The sequence below is a fragment of the Camelina sativa genome, chromosome 6, assembly GCF_030686135.1.
Source record: "Camelina sativa cultivar CO46 ecotype springtype chromosome 6, ASM3068613v1".
NCBI classification, from domain to species: Eukaryota; Viridiplantae; Streptophyta; class Magnoliopsida; order Brassicales; family Brassicaceae; genus Camelina; species Camelina sativa.
The window spans coordinates 4,457,960-4,476,613 of NC_141885.1; the positions used below are offsets into that span (position 1 = coordinate 4,457,960).

Sequence of the window (18,654 nt, forward strand, 5' to 3'; positions counted from 1 at the left end):
GGACAGAGAAGCAGAGAGAAGAAGGAGAAAATGTTTTTGAGAGAGATTTGTGAGATCCTTTGTTGTTCTTGAGATATCTATTGCTGTGGAGTGAAGATCTTGTGTTAGGAACAAAGGAGAAGGCTTCTAAGTGTTGGATTCGTCGTTGTTGAGTGAGAATCTTCCTGCAAAAGAGGTGAGTGCTTGACCATGGCTGATCTAAGCCTGAGATCTCTGTTGTTTTGGCTGTTTCTTTGTGTTTGTGGTGTTTTGCTTGTGTGGGTTGGTTGTTTTCATGTTCTCATAGGTTCCTGAGAAGTTTGGAAGAGTTTGGGAGGGTTTGGAAGCAGTTTGGAACGGAGGTTCGTCATTCGGCTTCGTGCAGATCGTTTCTGCGAAGGTGGTGTCGATGGACACCAGTTGGTGTCGGTCGGAACCATGTTGGTTGAGTGTTGGTCTACACCAGTGACGCGTTAGCGTCGGTCGACACCGGCTTAGTGTCGGTCGACACCGACTTAGTGTCGGTCGACACCGACTTAGTGTCGGTCGACACCAGACTTAACCGAGTCTTGTTTTCCTGGTTTGTTGTGTCGTTTGTATTTTGGTTGTTGGCTTTAATAATAGAATCTCAGTTGCTTGTGTGTATAGCCCAGTAGATGGGAGGATGGCCTCACTGAGTGTTTGTTAAATACTCATGCATCTCAATTTGTGTTTGCGGTGCAGGTAAAGGCAATTGTGAACGTGGAATCAAGGCGATGAGGAGGAGGATGATCTAGGGTCTCATTTGTGTGTTGTTGGTTATTTATGGTTATGTGTTGGAACCTTGGTTAGAGTTATGATAGGTTGTTGGATAGAATGGTTAGGAATGTTATTGTATTAAGGATATGTTGGTTTGGTATTGTTTGTACGTTTCCGCTGTGTAAGATGGTTATGGCTGGTTTAAATGATGTTTTGTTGTTTGGATTGATTTATTTAAGTAGTATGGGATGCTTAATTATATATATAGTATTTAAAAAAAAAACAGGTCGGGTCGTTTCAAAGCTTGTCCAGTGGGAAGTTTGTTAAAGGGTGGGGACCAAGGTTCGAGGAACACCTGGCGCACCAATAACCTACTGGTGGATTTGGTTGAATAGTTCCATTTCACGGTGAGGGGTTAGGATCGATGCCCTGCAGGGCCAGCTTCGGGCCTATGGAGGCAAGCTAGCGGTGGGCTAGTGGGGTCAACGGGACGGGTTGTCACCAGTAGTTTATTGGTGCGCCAGGTGTTCCTCGAACCCTGGTCCCCACTCTTTAACAACCTTCCTACAGGACAAGCTATCACCAATTGAGGGGTTAGGATCGATGCCCTATACGGCCAGCTTGGGGTCCGTTGGGGCGGCTAGCGGTGGACTAATGGAGTCCGCGGATGGTCCGTTGGGAGGCTAGCAGTGAGGCTAGTAGGGTCCACGGAACGGGTTGTCATATGCTCAAACAGCAATGTTTTTGTAAATTCATCAAATTTAAAGGTCCTGAAGAGACTCAGATACAACTAAACTGGCCAAAGGCAGATGATATGCATGGGAATAGCGAGAGGACTAGCTTATCTCCACGAGGAATCAAGACTCAAGATTGTACATAGAGATATCAAAGCCACTAATGTCTTGCTAGACAAGGAACTAAAGCCGACGTCTATAGTTTCGGTGTTGTGGCTCTGGAAATCGTTCATGGAAAGAGCAACAGAAGCCCTCAATACAAGGACGATATCTTCTACCTTCTTGACTGGGTATATATCATTATTTTACCACTAAAACCCCAAATACTTAAACGCTAAACCTAACTCATATAGTAGATCTGAATCTCATTGTCTTCCACACGTACATGTTCTACGGAAGCAAAACAAACTGCTGGAAGTTGTAGATCCTAAGCTAGGAACAGATTACAACATGCAAGAAGCAATGATGATGATTCAGATCGGGATCCTCTGCACCAGTCCAGCTCCGGGGGATAGACCGTCGATGTCTACGGTGGTGACTATGCTCGAAGGGCATTCGACGGTGAATGTTGAGAAGCTTCTAGAAGCTTCGTTTAACAAAGAAAGCGAAAAGGACAAAGAGAGCGTGAAAGCGATGAAGAGACATTTCGCGACTATAGGTGAAGAAGAGATAACGAGTAGGACTGATCGGGCTATCTTCGACGTTATTTATCCTGTTCAGCTTGATTGTGTTGAGTAATGTCTATTTTGTATTCAAACCAAGTAAGGAAATCAGAGAAACTAAACTGTAGATGGAATCATCAGTCTACTTAAGCTAATGGAGTTGTTATGTTAGTGGTTTAAGTTGCTTGTAAAACTAGGCTACAATCTAGTACTAAGCAAAGCCTAGTGGGAGTAGTTTCATAGTAAAATTCAGAGAGTGCTTACTTGCTCTATATAAAACTATGTATGTGTGATGTTCTTTGAAATTCTGACGGAAATTAATGTACTAGTTTCATCATCTCATTTCTCTCTAAAATACGTAAGATCATTATGCTTGACAAACAACGGTTCATATCCTCTGGCCAGAGCGCAATGGTCGCAGGCATGGTCAGGCTCCGACACCGGCGGCCAGTCTAATCACTATGCTTGACAAACAAGTGTGGAATCAACTATTGGCTATCTCTCCAATGGGGGACAGCCGATATGAGGGTGGTCTTCAGTTTTGGTTTGCTTCAAGGGATATAGGCTGAATATGTAATAGTTTCTCTTTTAAAAAAATTTCAAACTCTTTTTGCACTTGATGTAAAAAACTATTTTTTTCTTTAAGTTTAATTTAACATTATATTAAAAAAAAAAAAAAAAGAAGATCATTTTATAGGCATTAATAGTACAATTTAATTATCAACCAATACATATAAGATTGATATATTTAAATTTGGTTTTCGCAATTTTTAGAATGTCAATATATTTCAACCAATATTCTAAACCTATATTTTTCCCCACCAAGAATATTTTATTAATATACTTTCAAATGTTGAAAATAATATACAAATTGAAATTTATTCTTGTAGTCAAACTTTCTTTATGGGTTAAACAGAGGTATAAACTTCCAAAAATATTCTTATAGTCAAACATTCTTTCTTCACCTATATCTTCTACTATATACTGCCGACGAAAAAAAAAAACAATCTTCTATATATACAAAATCTAATACATTCCGAAAAAAAAAAAAGATCTTCACTACATATATACATTTCCAAACCCACAAAACAATTATTTCTTTGTCAATCTTCTCAAAAATGAAACTAATTCAAACTGAATTGATGTTTTTTTTGTTAATCCTCATCTCGGCTTTAGTATTCCAACAATCGAAAGCTCAGCATAATTATTGTTCGAGAACCAACATAGACCAGATACCGGGATGTTTCCATGCGTTGCAATTAGCATACAAGAAAGATTACAGTCAGCTAACAAGGGATTGTTGTAGAGCAGTGTTCTCACTTCCTACTAGTTGCGTCGTGCTTATCTATCCTGGCAAAACTTATCCTATTACTACCTTCAGATTTATTTGTGTTTATAAGGATGATGATATTCCACCATCAAGTTTATAATTCTTGTGTATCTCTTATTAATGATATAATAAAGAAATGAACAAGTTTTATTTTCTTAATAATTTCTAAATTATATGGTAAACTCCTTTCACTTGTTCTCACTCGACATGTTTGTGGTCTCATATTTATCTTGTTCCTTATGCTTTAAAAGGATATCAGTTTATAAGATATGTAAGCATCTCTCATTTGTTGGGATTTAATTATTAAATTTAATTTCGAAAAACACCCGTAGTAAATTATATAAAAGATAAATCAAGTGATTATATTTAAATTATTATTTTTCGTTTAACATTTTCTAATTAATAATTATCCATAAACCTTTTTTTTGTCGAAATAATCCATGAACTAAAGAGTATGTTTTGGCTTAGAATCGTATTTCATATGTTAACCATACAAAGGATAAATCCTGAAACTACAGTATCGTAAATTAATCATATATATACCTTCGAAATATAGATATTTATATAGATATTCGACCCGTATAATCTTTCTACACCCAAGAGCAGGCCTTGATATATCTAAATATTTGTTTTTCTACCGTAGGCAATGTCATATTCAAATTTGAATCCATTAAACTTGCGAGGGCACTAACTTCTCGTTTGCATGAGTGTGTGTGGAACACAAAAACAATTGTACTGTTTTTTTTTTTTTTTTGGTAACAAAAACAATTGTACTGTTCTCAAAACAAAACATACGTATCAATGTTTTGTTTACTTATTTCAGTTTGTGGAAGCACTAGTTATGTCTTAACGTTTATGAATAAAACATTGTTATGTACCCTATACTATTCTCAAAACAAAAATACGTACCAACTGTACAACACCGGGAAATATTTACATCTTATATAGTAATGAATTTGTCAGCGCGAGAAAATATTTATCTAAATTTTGATTTGCTAGAAACAAAATAAGAATTAAATTTTTGTTTGATTTACTCTGTACATTTTATAATCTTAAATATTTTATTATTTAGTTTTATATATATTAGCATTTTGATCCATAATCGATACCACTATTTTGGTTTCGGTAATATATCAGAGTTCTTGTATTATATATACATAAATTCCAAAAAAAAACTTAACAAAACTTGTATTGACCCGTGATCCAATATGACAAATTGGAGCGATCGAGTTTAAAAGTCATGATTTAACTTTATAATTTTTTTTAGTTGTATATACTATATTGAATAAAATTTGATATTTTAGTTGTGCAATTATGCAATTAAATATCTTAACATAATATTTAATATATTAAGAAAATAATTATACATGATGTCTACAAATAAATATTAACATATCTAGAAAGAAATATGTGTAAATGATATCAGATTTCAAATTATTTGTTTATTGCTATTATAGAAAAAGTTTTTTTTTAAAAAAAAAAATCTAACAGATTAAAATATGATTAAATTTATTTTCAAGTTTTGAAGTTTAAAATTATTAAATTTTTATTGAATTTTCAAGTGTGAGTAAATGTATTTTCAAGTTTCATTGGGTTTAAATGCTATTAATTTAAAGGGCAGTTGTCATAAATACCACTAAAATATGTTTTTATTCCAAAAATGCCACAATTTAGTTTTTCTCAAAAATACCACTAAAATGTACTTTTTCCATATTTAAACTGAAGTTCTAATACTAAAAACTAATTCATAACTTCTAAATACTAAATCCTACCCCTAAAAACTATCCCCTAAAACTAAATGTGTCAACCCAAACTTAAAAAAAAAAATCTACATCTTTTTTGTGTTTGTGGTAATTTTGGGGAAAAAAAGTTTTGTGGTATTTTTGGAAAAAAACTAAAATGTGGTATTTTTTGAAAAAAAAAAACTTTAGTGGTATTTAAAGGAATTTCTCTAATTTAATTTTTCTCAACATTTCTCAAATAATATCATCACAAACCAAACATGTATTTCCAATTTAGAAAAAGTTGCTTTCAAACATTTCAAATTTATTTCGAAATTAAATTAAGTACCCAGATATTATGAAATTAAATTTATAAAATTAAATTCGATTTTGTTTATAAAAAAAAATTTGCATACACAATGCGAATATAGTTTTTTAGATATATACCTCTGTCTGGCCATATGAACTTACGTATAAAATCTTCGGCTTATAAAAATCCTCCCAGGCAATCTTAGCTTTGGACGACTTTACACATGAACAAAGAAATGCAGAGCATATTCTATCAATTTCCCGTTTACATTCACGAGGGAGCCTGAATGCAGATAACCAAAATTACAAATACTCCATATAATCGAGGTGATCAAGTTTATACGGCCCACATAGAAGAGAAGCCATGCTGTCCATGATCTGACTCTTTTCTTTATTTGTTCAAGAAGAAGAAGTAGAAACGCAAAAGAGATACGTTTTTTTACAAGAGGGAGACCTAAATACCTTACCGGAAGAATACCCACCTCAAACGGGAAATGATTCTCAGTGGGCTGATAGGATGATTCTGATATTTCTGCTAAGTAAACGTGGATTTCTCCATACTTAATTTGAGACCAGAGTGCTTCGAAAACTCATCAAAGACCTCCACAATACCTTCAACTGACCGCAACTTTCCATCACAGAATATCATTAAATCATCAGCAAAACTAAGATGAGTTAAGCTCATGTTCTCACATCGCGGGTGGTACCCAAACTTTCTCAGGTCAGCAGCTTTATCTACCATCTGGAACAATACATCCATACAAATGACAAAGAGATAGGACAACAAAGAGTATCCATGCCGCAAACCTCTAGAGAAAATAGTCTGCTAATTCATCATTCACTTGGACTGAAAAAGAAGTCGTGGTAACACAAAGCATGATCAAGTGAACAAACTTCAGCGGGAACTGCATGTTTGTCAAAACATTTTTGAGGAAAGACCATTATACCAAATCAAAAGCTTTAGAGATGTTAATTTTTATAGGAGTCCTTATGATAGTCTTTTACTAGCTCCGTGGCAAGCAGCAGGTTCTCTATCGACATACGGTTTTTCATTAAAACTGATTGAATTTCTGCAATAAGCTAAGGCATTCAAATATATCAACAAACATTCTTGTTGATTAGTCCTTTAGAAATGTCACATTCAAACTACAACCACACATGGTGTAAAAAAAACCACAACATCACAATTTTCTAATTAACATATCCGAAATATATCGCTTTAACATTTTTTTGGCTAAAATAAATTGATTTTTACACATTTTCTTATTATTCAAAGGATATCCACCTAACACATTGATATATTTATATCTTTTTTTTTTGTTAAATCAATTTATTTTTGTTTAATAATTAGAAAAAACCACTTAAGCAAACTTCAATTTGTGTGTATCAATTAAATTTGAAATTAACAAAGGGAAATTTTTTTCTCTCCCAACCAAAGAAAGTGATGTCCACCTAAGCCAAAAGAAGAACCATTTAACTCTATCCAAAAGTATTAACGCTGCAAACTTTGAATCTTTCATCTCTATTCCTCCTAAGATTCTGCGAGGATTGTGAATTTTGTTCTGAGGGGTTTGCATTAGGATGATACAATATGAGGGTTTTCCATTAGCACACAGTATGTAGTTTTGTATATCTACAACTTTGAATCTGTCATCTCTTATTGTGGATGTACAGAACTTATGATGCTTTGATGCTAGAACCACAATTTTTCTGGTCGTTTTTTTTTTTTTTTTTTTTTTTATGTAACCTCACGTCATTTCATTGTCATTGTCATTGTCAGGTCGTGCATTTAGTGTGTCGCTATGTCTGCCAGGAAGAGGATCGCTTCTGGTTTGGACAATCTACCACAGAGTTTACTTTGCGACATATTGTCTTTCTTGCCAATAAAATTTGCTGCAACTACTTCCGTTCTCTCAAAAAGCTGGCGCTATGCGTGGGCTTTCTCACCAAACCTTTCATTTAGATACGACGAAGGTGCTGATGGGTTGGCTTTTGTGGAGTTTGTTGATAAAGTTTTGCAAATGCTTTGGTAAAGAAGTTCCCTTTGTATCTTGTTGAAGGCGTTGATGGAGCTCCTGTTGGTGGTTGGATACGCTATGCTTTGAAATACAAGGTGTTAGATCTTGAGATACAAATATATATTCTGAATAATTGGTCCGGACCACCTCGAGACGTCTTTGTGTCCAAGGAACTAGTTAGGCTGGAAATAGGCACTGGGGATTGTTGCATCATTGACCTGGAAGGTGATTGTAATCTCCCAAGTCTGAAGATTCTTCGTCTTGATGATGTTCAGTTTAAAGATGGTTGTACTGGGTTGTTGAAGCTTCTCTCAAGTTGCCCTGTTCTTGAGGAGTTAGCCATGGTGGACATGAGGTGGCATGACTGGGATGTTTGCTGTGTGTGTACTGTGTAGCACAAGTCTCAAGAGAATAAAGATCTGCTGGGAATCTGATGATGATGATGAAGGCCATAATGGACGTCCTAAGAGTGTGTCATTTGACACTCCAAATCTTCTGTACTTTAAATATTCAGATGATAATGCTAGCAAGTATCCAACAACCAACTTTGATAAGCTTGTTTGGGCCAAGCTTAAACTTGGCAGAAAAGCAAAGCAAGAAGAAGAAGAGAATGTAGCCGGTGATGTTACAGATTTTTGGAAGGTTATCAGCAACGTTGAGATCCTTGTCCTAAAGTCAGAAACTCTTGAGGTTTGCTGATCTCAGTCTCTTGAATCTGAATACTACCTTTGCCTTTTGCTGTGATGATTTAGTTGACATGGTCTTGTTTTCCAGGTGCTTACAGAGGATCATATGCCGGTGTTCAAAAACCTGAGTCAGCTGACTATTGAGAAGAAGACTGGCCCAAAACTAAAATGGGAATCGCTGCAATCTCTGCTCAACAACTCTCCAAATCTGGAAACACTGTTCCTTAAAGTAACAAATCATGCTTCTTGGCGTTTTGGTCAACCTCTGCAGAAGGTGAGCAAGAAATTTGAATGTGGTGAAGATAAAGAATCTTTCATGGAGGACGTGAAGCAGTTCTTGGAGGAAGTGGAGATGACTTTTGAAGAAGAATAGATAGAACATATCATCCTCTTTTTTTTTTTCTTCCTCTTATTCACTCTTAGAATATAACATTTTTCTTTGGAAAATAAACTTATTAAAAAAACGAAATGGTCTTGCTTATTATAATCTATTTTAGAAAGGGTTTGGTGTTACACAGTGAACTTATTTTTATTGATAATTAGGGCATATATGTAACATATTTAGCCTTATTACTAAAGAAGACGAACCAAAAGACGTTGTATTTTGGAAAATTCTTAACTAGTATTCATTCTGTCTTATAATGCAAACCCATAATGTTGTCAACATGATCGGGAACAGTCAAGATTGTAGACATGTATCTCCCCATGTATCTCTTACGGCTTCTTATCTCCGTTTCGAGGTCAACATGTCTCATACTGTTTCGCTTTAGATCATAATAATAGACACGTAACATGGTGTGAGAGCTGTACCTTTTCTCGACAAAAACGATCTCACCACCACGAGTAGTACCGGAGATGATCCAATGTTGAAAACCCATCATCTCACAAACGAAAAACTTGGACCAACCTTGTGTTTCCATTACCCACATTTCCAAACCGCTTATCTCGCAAGATATGAGTGCTAACTTCTCTTGGTAGTTGATCAGAGTCGAATCGCGATGCATATGCATCAATAGTTTTGGAGCCTCTGCATGATTAAATTTCTCGGAGCTAACATCAAAACTCATCAATTTAATATTTTCAGGAAAACGAGAATCAAAATTTCTAGTGGCATCTCGGTAATAGATAATCCCGTTGATGCAAACTACACCTGGCAACAACATGCACTGAGGTGTCATAACTGGTTGGATGGTCCTCCACTGCTTAGCTGCGGGATCTCCCAATGTGAAAACTTGACAACTCTCACCCCAATTGGATCCTGGCATGGACAATACTTTGTATTGATCCTTGCAAGGGTCGTATCCGAAGAAGAAACAACTTATTTGCTTGGATTTCAACTCTGGTAAGTCAAAGGACTGCCTTATGGTAGGGTTATATACAGCTAGCACATTAGGACGAAAATATGTTGACCAACAACAAACCAAGCCACGGACATATTGATGACATTCTCCAGGGACTAATACTAATCCATTGTCCGTATTTAGAGGGCTAGTAGTAGAGGAGAAGGCTATGATACTTTTTATAAAACAGTTGTCGGATATGATATGGGCATCACGCGGAGGCTGATTCAAAGAACGAGTCAAGATTGAGTCTCTCAAGTCTCTACGGCTGCTGATTAATGATGACCACAGTTTCGAGACACATTGGAACCTCATTAGAGTTTTCGTCGGAAGTTTCTTGAGTATCTCCACGGTCAGATCAAGAGGTATATAGATAACTCCATCGTGACAACGTCGTGTTGGCGATGGTAAGGTCTCGTGGCTGTTCTTCTCTTCGCGCCCTCTTTTCATCACCTCTGTTTTGTATTATAGAGACCCTCTCTACTCTAGGCTATATAGATAGATAATAATTAGCCAGAAAACATATAAGCATTTAATAACATGTACGTATATATATTTACTTTCATTGAAAAGGAAATAATTTTAAAAAGAAGAGCAATATGTAAAGTTTCCTTTCTCTCTACTTGTATATATGTTAAACTTGTCTTAAAATTGTTAATACCAAAATTTCCACAAACTATTGCAAACTTAAGAAGCAGACACTGAACGAAGAAATTTCGAATCACGTACGTAAAAATAAGAAGAAAACATAAAACATATATTTGACTTGAGGTCATATATAGGTGTGACAAAATATATATATATATATATATATATATATATATATATATATAGGTCTATTATCAATGAACTATCATCTTCCAATCAATGTGAGTCTTTGTGCTCGGTGATCTAGATTTGTACGATGAAATTCACTCTTTAATGTTTTATTTTATATGAATTACTTAAGAAGGGAATTCCCGTCGAAGAGAATTAGCCAGTTGAGATTTAGAAGAGAAAAGATAACATGGAAAAAGGTACTTAAAAAACACTTGCTTAAAACAGTTTTTTAATATTCCAATTCATTTTGAGTTCTTGCCTCTTCGTTTATACCTAAACTTAATTGTGTTTCTTCACCTCAGATTTTAAGAACTTAATCAAAAATATATGAAAAGCTCGACGAGACGAGACCATGTTGAGTGTGAGTGTGAGTTGTCGGAGATAGGTTTGGGTTAGGGCATGGTCGGTGGAGGAAAATCGCCACGGTGACATGCGACATGTTGAGAAACTATTCCATACATTTTTGGGTGGTTTCACTAGCATTTCCTTTTTTTGTTTTTGTGGTTTAGCCAAGATTATATTTGATTAATGATTTTAACATATAGAGTTTATACAGGAGGATTAGTGTCGGTAATAGTTTTTGTTTCTTAATGTTATTGGCTTTGCAATGATAATAAATACAAAAACTTCAATATTTTTCTTTTCTTTTTTCAACTTCTAAGATTTTATTTTTCTCATAGTGTTTTGTCTAATAGGTGGAAAACTGTCTGGCTTTTGCTTTCCGGATTGGGTTTGGACTCTTCTGAGTTTCCAGATTACAATGCCTTTGTGGGTTTTATTATTTAGATTTCTACGAGGAAGAAAGTCATGCATGGACAAGCTCAAACTAAGAATTCGGAAAGATAAGAATGATCAGTTTTGTGTCACGCGTTGGATAGACTTTGTTACTACGCGTAAACTTAAGCATCTTGATGTTGAGTATATTTATGTGTCTCTTAAACGCGTTGAAGTGGTGCCCATAAAAGCCTTTATATATGTCTGTGAGACGCTTCTCTATTTAGATTACATCGGGTACTGGTGGTGGATAGTTTCGAGTCTGTCGTCTCATTACCTCGTCTACACTGTGTTTAGAACAAAATGCATATAACAATAATTTTGTTCATTTATTCTGATACTGTAACCAGCCATCATGGCTTCAAGAACATCTTTGTATTGATTTTATTCATTCAATATAATTCTATTTCGACGAATTTGTTTTTTGTTTATCTCTAATTTTTGTCATTTTACATAAATATTCTGTTCGTAGTTTCAAAACATTATGATAAGAAATAATTATACTTCTGTTTTAAATTCTGGATTGATACAAATCAAATCAAATTTTTTTTTTTTTATCTTCAGGGTAACTTATTTTCTGTTAATTAATTAATTAAAAAACAGAAGAAAATTAAACTTGCCAGTTGAGAATTATAGAAAAGCAAAGATAATAAATTAAAGAATTCTAAGTTGTTACGATTCGAAGTATGAATGATACGATTTGAATACTCGAACCTCACGAATCACTCTCTCAATCTGAATCAATATTAACACAAATGAACAAAGAATGAAACAAAGAACACAAGACGCAAGTTTGTTAACCCGGTTCAGCGAGATCGGAGTGATCACGCCTACATCCGGAGCCAAATCAGTTCGGCAAATTCACTATCAGAGCAAGATGAACCCAGCTCAAGCTTGTGCTTACAACAATGGTGTTTTCTCTCTCTAAGTCTCTCTTTCACAATAACAAACTCAGATCGATACAAAGATAAAGAAGCTTAAGATAAGGAACCCGATGATTCCGTTATAACGAACGAACCCTCGACTACAGTTAGAAGTTTCGAGATTAGCTTCTTCTTTCTGGTTTAGTCACATGCCTCCAAAACCGGAGATAACCACCCAATCCAATTCTCTTCAACATTGGTTAAAACCAAACCAAGATCAAACATGGAATTGAATCAGAAACCTTCAACAACACTCCACCTTGATTCTATTCCTCACCTTGCTCAATGAACTTGCACTCACTTGAACTTAACCTTCGGCTGAGACGAAATTGGATCTCACCTGAGCAACTTTAGAAAATCTAAAGCTGCTTTGAACTTCTGCACATGAATGCCTTTGGTAAGCATGTCTTTAGGATTCACTGAAGTATGAATCTTCTGAACAACAACCTCTCCAGATTCAATGATGTCACTAATGAAATTGTACTTAATCGCAATATGCTTTGTCCTCTCGTGAAAAGTAGCATTCTTTGACAAGCATATTGCAGACTGTGAATCACTCCAAACTGTGACTTTCTCTTGGCTGTAACCCATATCTTCAAGCAATCCTCTAAGCCACAGAGCTTCTTTCACTGTCTCTGTTAGTGCCATATACTCAGCTTCGGTTGTTGACAAAGCAACAACAGGCTGCAAACTTGACTTCCAACTCACAGTGTTTCCTCCATCTGTAAACACATAACCACTGGTAGATCTTCTCCTAACAAGATCAGCTGCATAGTCAGAATCACTGAACCCTTCTATATTCAGATCATCGCCTTTAGTAAATGTCAGATTCAGATCACTGGCTCCTCTCAAATGCCTCAGTAACCACTTCACAGCTTCCCAGTGCACATAACCAGGCTTACTCATAAACCTACTCACCAAACCAACAACATGTGCTATATCAGGTCTAGTGCCTACCATTGCATACATCACACTCCCAACTGCACTAGCATATGGAGTTTTATCAAGATCAACACATTCATTATCATTCTTAACTGCTTTCAACTTGAAATGTTTTTCAATCGGAGTATCCACAACATGAGCTTTACTCATATTAAACCTTTGTAACACCTTCTCCAAATAACCAGACTGAGACAAAGTCAGAGTGCCTTCTTTCCTATTCCGGGTAATATCAATCCCTAGGATTCTACTTACTGCACCCATATCCTTCATCTCAAATTCCCTACTTAAACCTTCCTTGAGCTTATTTATCTCAGTTATATTTTTAGCAGCTAGCAACATGTCGTCTACATATAACAACAAGTAGACAAGTTCTCCAGGACATACCTCTTTAACATAGACACAAGGATCATGTTCACTCCTGTTGAACTCTTGCTTGATCATAAGCGAATTAAACCTCTTGTTCCATTGTCTAGGTGCCTGCTTAAGTCCGTATAAAGATTTCTTCAGTAGACAAACTTGATCTTTACCTGGATTCTCCTCATAACCCTCAGGTTGTTCCATGTACAACGGTTGCACTACAAGAAATATGAGCTTCGGTAGCAGTTCGTTGTAGCAAGAATTTATGAACTGCTACTAAAAGTACCAAAATCAGATGTTAAGTATTTCGTAGCATTAGATTAACGCTGACAATGTTTTTCATTAAGCGGGAACATAAAAATAACTATTGTAGCTGGAAAGTGGTTGTGGAGGCAAAATATTTTGGTGTTTCCCACCTTACCAAACAAAATATTGATTCTCAATGTCTCACTTTATTACACTTTGACCAAACAAGAGAAAAAAAAAAAACTTTTCGACTACATCAGATCTCAGTCTGAAAACTCGATTCTCCGTCACTCTCTGTCTCCATCTATCTCTGAATCTCTCCGCCTCTGTCTCTCTCCACCTATGTCTCTCTCCGCCTCCGTCTATCTTCACCTCCGTCTATCTCCGCCTCTGTCTCTCTCCGTCTTCGTCTCTCTCCGTCTATGTATCAGTAGATTAGCCGATATCCGTCTGTTGCCGCATCTGTTAGCTCAGCCGATCTCCGTCTTTTGCCGTATCTGTCTCAGTAGCGTCGAACTTAGCCGATCTCCTCCTGTTTGCATCAGAACACAGAGGTTAGTTGTCACAATCACATCTCATTAAGACGGATATTTGATTGATTGGTTTTAGAGTTGAATGACTTGGATGCATGTTTGATGTTTCGTTTTTATAAACTGTGGTGAATGTGTTTATTTGGTGTTTGAGTTATTCTTTTCCGGCCGGGTAAGCACATATAATGGTAGAAAAGACATGGGTTCATCTTAGCAGGTATGTGAGACCATTCTGTAGTGATGTACTTATTGGTTTTATGGTTATGTTAAAGATATTTAAAAGTTCTCTTTGATTTTTTTTTTTGCTTTCATCTTACTTCACCGCAGAGCTGATCCTCGGTATGAGAGAGGTGCTTGGAATTTTGTGAGGTCTATGACTGCTGGTTTAGGAGAGAATGCGATGATTATTTGCCCGTGCATTGACTGTCGCAACGTAGATTGTCACTCAGCCGGTGATGTTGTTGATCATCTAGTAACAAGGGGAATGGATTTGAGTTATAAGTTGCGGGAGGACTGGTATCATCATGGAGAAGTGAAATCAGGGACTGAGTGTAGAAAGAACGCATGTCAGTGGAACCAGGAGATTTTAGGGTTGTTCAAAGCTGCTGAATTTATAGATGAAGAGCTGGTTAGTCAGGTTGATTTAAGTGAGGTTGCTGAGGGTCATGAAAACGAAGATGATGAGTTTCTAGCGAAGCTAGCTGATGCAGAAACACCATTATATCTGGTATGTGCAAACCACAACAAGCTCTCGGCGATTGTTTCACTTTTTAGGCTAAACATACAGAGTGGTTGGTCTGACAGAAGCTTCGATCTTCTGCTTGAGACTTTGTCACAGATGCTACCCAAGGATAATGAATTGCGCACTTCCTTGTAACGAGGTGAAGAAGTATTTGAAATCTTTTGATATGGGTTATGAGAAGATAGACGCTTGTGTAAACGACTGCTGTTTATTTAGACATCAGTTGCAGGAGCTGGACAATTGTCCTAAATGCAAATCTTCACGATGGAAGATTAACACAAGAACTGGTGAGGTGAAGAAAGGTATTCCACAGAAAGTACTTAGGTACTTTCCGATCATTCCACGTCTCAAGAGAATGTTCAAGTCAGAGGAAATGGCCAAAGACTTACGATGGCATTTCACTAACAAGAGCACCGATGGAAAAATGCGTCATCCTGTGGAATCTGTGACGTGGGATCAAATAAATGAGAAGTACCCGTCATTTTCTGCAGAAGAAAGGAATATTAGGCTTGGACTCTCCACAGATGGGTTTAATCCTTTCAACATGAAGAATGTTAACTATAGTGCATGGCCTGTTCTGCTAGTGAATTACAACATGCCACCTGACAAGTGTATGAAGGAGGAGAACATAATGTTGACATTGCTGATACCTGGTCCCACTCAACCTGGAAACGATATAGATGTGTATTTAGAACCCATGATAGAGCATCTCAACCATCTGTGGGAGAAGGGAGAGTTAACGTATGATGCATTCAGTCACACATCATTCACGTTAAGGGTAATGCTTCTCTGGACCATACAGGATTTTCCGGCATATGGAAATCTAGCAGGCTGTAAAGTAAAAGGTAAAATGGGTTGTCCTGTCTGCGGGAAACACACAGACAGTTTGTGGTTGAGTAATTGTAGAAAGCACGTATACATGTCTCATCGGAAGTCTCTGCCACCCAGTCATGTTTATAGAGGAAAGAAAGCATGGTTTGATGGTAAATCTGAGCATGGAAGAAGAGGTAAGATTCTGAGTGGTCATAACATATATCAAATACTCAAAAACAACAAGAATGATTTTGGAAATGTAAGAGTAATTAGAAGAAAGAGGAAGATGAAAGATTGTGTTGACTCTGCTTCTGATACTGATGATGAATCAGAAGAAGAAGAAGAAGAAGAAGAGGTAGATGAAGAGGAGCTATCCAGATGGAAGAAGCGCTCAATCTTATTTAAATTACCTTATTGGAAGGTAAGATTATATGTTAATTTGGATCATACTTTATATATCACATATTCTTAAAAATAAAATTCTTAACCATTCTTTTTATTATCTGGATTGAATTTGTCTAGGAAATGCTGGTCAGACATAATTTAGACGTGATGCACGTGGAGAGAATTGTTGCGGCTAGTCTGGTTAGTACACTTTTGCATTGTGGAAAATCAAAGGATGGTGTTAATGCTCGAAAAGATCTGCAACTTCTTGGTATTAGGAAGGATTTCCATCCCCAAGTTCGTGGAAAAAGAACATATATTCCTCGAGCTCCTTGATCTTTGTCCAAAACTGAGACAAAAGTATTCTGTAAGCGCCTATTTGACTTCAGAGGTCCAGATGTTATTTGGTTGATTGGAATTCGTCTGATGAGAAAGTTGCTGAGGGTCGTGTTGTTTCTTATGATGCTGATGAATTAGTGCATGGGATTCCTTTAGGACCTCATGATGTGAAGGTTTTAATTGAATCAGCTACAAAGCCAGACGCATTTCTATGGAGACCGTTGCCTGACATGTCTACTATTGAGGATGTAGTTGGGGAAATGATTGCATGGGATGTCGATTTATGTATTTTTCCAGAAAGTGCCATTACAGAAGACATTGCACCTAAGGTTAAGTGTGTTTTATTCACTGTTTGTTGTATATAGACTATACTTCGTTAAATAATCCTTCTATCTGTTTTGCACGTTTTTTTGATCCGCAGAGTCCTTTCACTAGTTCAAAAAACAGATGCAAACTCATGGATTATGCTAGGAATGGTGAAGTGATCGCTGAAGGCAGATGGCAATCTCGAGAACCTATAACATTAATAAATGGACTTCCTCTGGGTCCAAATGCAATCAAAGTTTATGTCGATGCAGTAGTTAACCCAAAGGCATATCTATGGAGGCCTACAATTATGGACATGAGAACTTTGCAGGATTCTTTGAACTGTTTTGTAGCATGGCCTGCAAATAGAGTTGTGTTGGAGACAACACATGAATCCCCTGTTCATCACCCATCTCCATCTATTGAGAAGTCTCCTGTAAGCTCTAAATCTCCTCATATTCAAGTATCTTCGAGTAACTCAGTAAGTCCAACTTCCCAGAATGACAAGTCTCCAGTAACTCCAAAAGCTCCTTTGAAGAAACCTTCAGCCAAATCTAAACCTACTCTGATAGAGGCATCTCCTCGTCACAAATCACATGTATTTTTTATAACTTACATATAATTTATTGGGTTGTGGATAAATTTGCATGATTGGTTGTGGTTGTTCCTGTTGAGTTATGCCTTCGTTTTTTGACTGGTTGTTCTTCAAGCGTCTCGTATTCAAAGCAAATTCAAAATGTAAGTTAATGGATATATCTGGGAAGAAGGTTGTTGTTGCTGAAGGATGGTGGTCGTCTAACAATCCTGAGCAAGTTGTACATCACGTTCCTTTGGGGCCTAATGCTTGTCGAGTATGGGTTGATGTTGTGATTGTTAAAGATGCTGCAGTTTGGAGGCAATCTTCTGAAATCGAGTATATGGAAGATACACTTGGAACTTCTATTGCCTGGCCAGAAGACAAAATAGTAATGGTTAGTATATACTTTAATTTACATGTGTGCAAAACATGTTGACAACAACTGATGGCTAACTTATTCTGTTTTTTCAGGAATGACAACAGCTGATGTTACAGATGGGGGAACTAGTTTCTAAGCTTTAGACATGTCCTTGTTTTTCTTGTTTCTTCGTAGACTTGTTTTTCCATGAATGTTTGTTTATTTTGAATTCTAAGGTTTTAATAAATCAGACAATGTATGTTTTCAGATGTTACTCGGCTGGAATAATTTTATTAATGGATCTTTCTATATATCATGTTTCACACCTACTTAAAAATATATACAATAAAAAAATAACGTTATAGGACATATAGTTTGATGATCAAACAAAGAAAAATTCAATATACAAATATTACTATTAGTTTGGAAAAAAAAATAAGATAATCATATATGGATTGGAAAATACCGTTAACTAAACCCTAAACCCTATTTACAAAAAATATTTCGCAATTTTATAATTTTATCAAATCTAACATATAAAACTTCTATTATTTAAATTTTAAAATTTTATAAAGTTAAAAATATGAAACTTCTATTTTTTACACCATTCACCATTCTTAAACTATTTAACCCCTAAACCATATAATCTAAACCCAACATGTAGTCAATCTCTTAGTAATACAAATTTAATTTAAAGTTTAATATTATATTAAGTCTAAAATATAAAATTTAAATTTGTATCTCATTTTTACACCATTAACCATTCATATACTGAACCCTAAACCCTATACTCTATATCCTAAAATTTGTATCTCTTTGTTGAAAGCATTGTACACTAGTATATAAGACATGAATTAGACAGTGTAGAACTTAAAAAATTAATTTATTTTATTTTTCACCACATTTCAAAATTAATACAAATAAACATAACAAAATATTATACTATTAACATGTTAATACTCATTGGCTGATTCATTAAGGTGTGGATCAATCTAACGCTCATCAAGCAACTCTTACTTAACCCTTC

The 18,654-nt window shown here is 36.0% G+C and overlaps 2 protein-coding genes and 4 pseudogenes across 2 annotated transcripts; 5 read left to right on the plus strand and 1 right to left on the minus strand.

Moving 5' to 3' along the window:
• Positions 1-1,526: 1,526 nt before the first annotated feature.
• LOC147942251 (putative leucine-rich repeat receptor-like serine/threonine-protein kinase At3g14840 pseudogene) lies at positions 1,527-2,189 on the plus strand (annotated as a pseudogene).
• Positions 2,190-3,172: 983 nt separating this feature from the next.
• LOC104698692 (uncharacterized) lies at positions 3,173-3,602 on the plus strand. The gene has a single exon (XM_010414101.2). It carries the CDS (start codon positions 3,232-3,234, stop codon positions 3,541-3,543), a length of 312 nt encoding a protein of 103 aa, XP_010412403.1. The 5' UTR covers positions 3,173-3,231; the 3' UTR covers positions 3,544-3,602.
• Positions 3,603-7,275: 3,673 nt separating this feature from the next.
• On the plus strand, positions 7,276-8,550 carry LOC104698693 (F-box/LRR-repeat protein At4g14103-like; annotated as a pseudogene).
• Positions 8,551-8,739: 189 nt separating this feature from the next.
• Positions 8,740-9,967, minus strand: LOC104698694 (putative F-box protein At1g32420 pseudogene; annotated as a pseudogene).
• A 4,326-nt stretch (positions 9,968-14,293) lies between these two features.
• LOC147942252 (uncharacterized) lies at positions 14,294-16,446 on the plus strand (annotated as a pseudogene).
• Positions 16,447-16,448: 2 nt separating this feature from the next.
• On the plus strand, positions 16,449-17,746 carry LOC147942253 (uncharacterized; the record flags this gene model as incomplete). Its single annotated transcript, XM_087455493.1, has 4 exons — positions 16,449-16,715; positions 16,808-17,290; positions 17,403-17,663; positions 17,741-17,746. Coding segments are annotated over 4 exons (1,017 nt in total), but the record flags the coding sequence as incomplete, so codon positions are not given.
• Between the last annotated feature and the right edge of the window lie 908 nt (positions 17,747-18,654).

Bases quoted from the DNA above. Each gene is read 5' to 3' on its own strand.
- LOC104698692 (XM_010414101.2), top strand. From the start codon at position 3,232: ATGAAACTAATTCAAACTGAATTGATGTTTTTTTTGTTAATCCTCATC.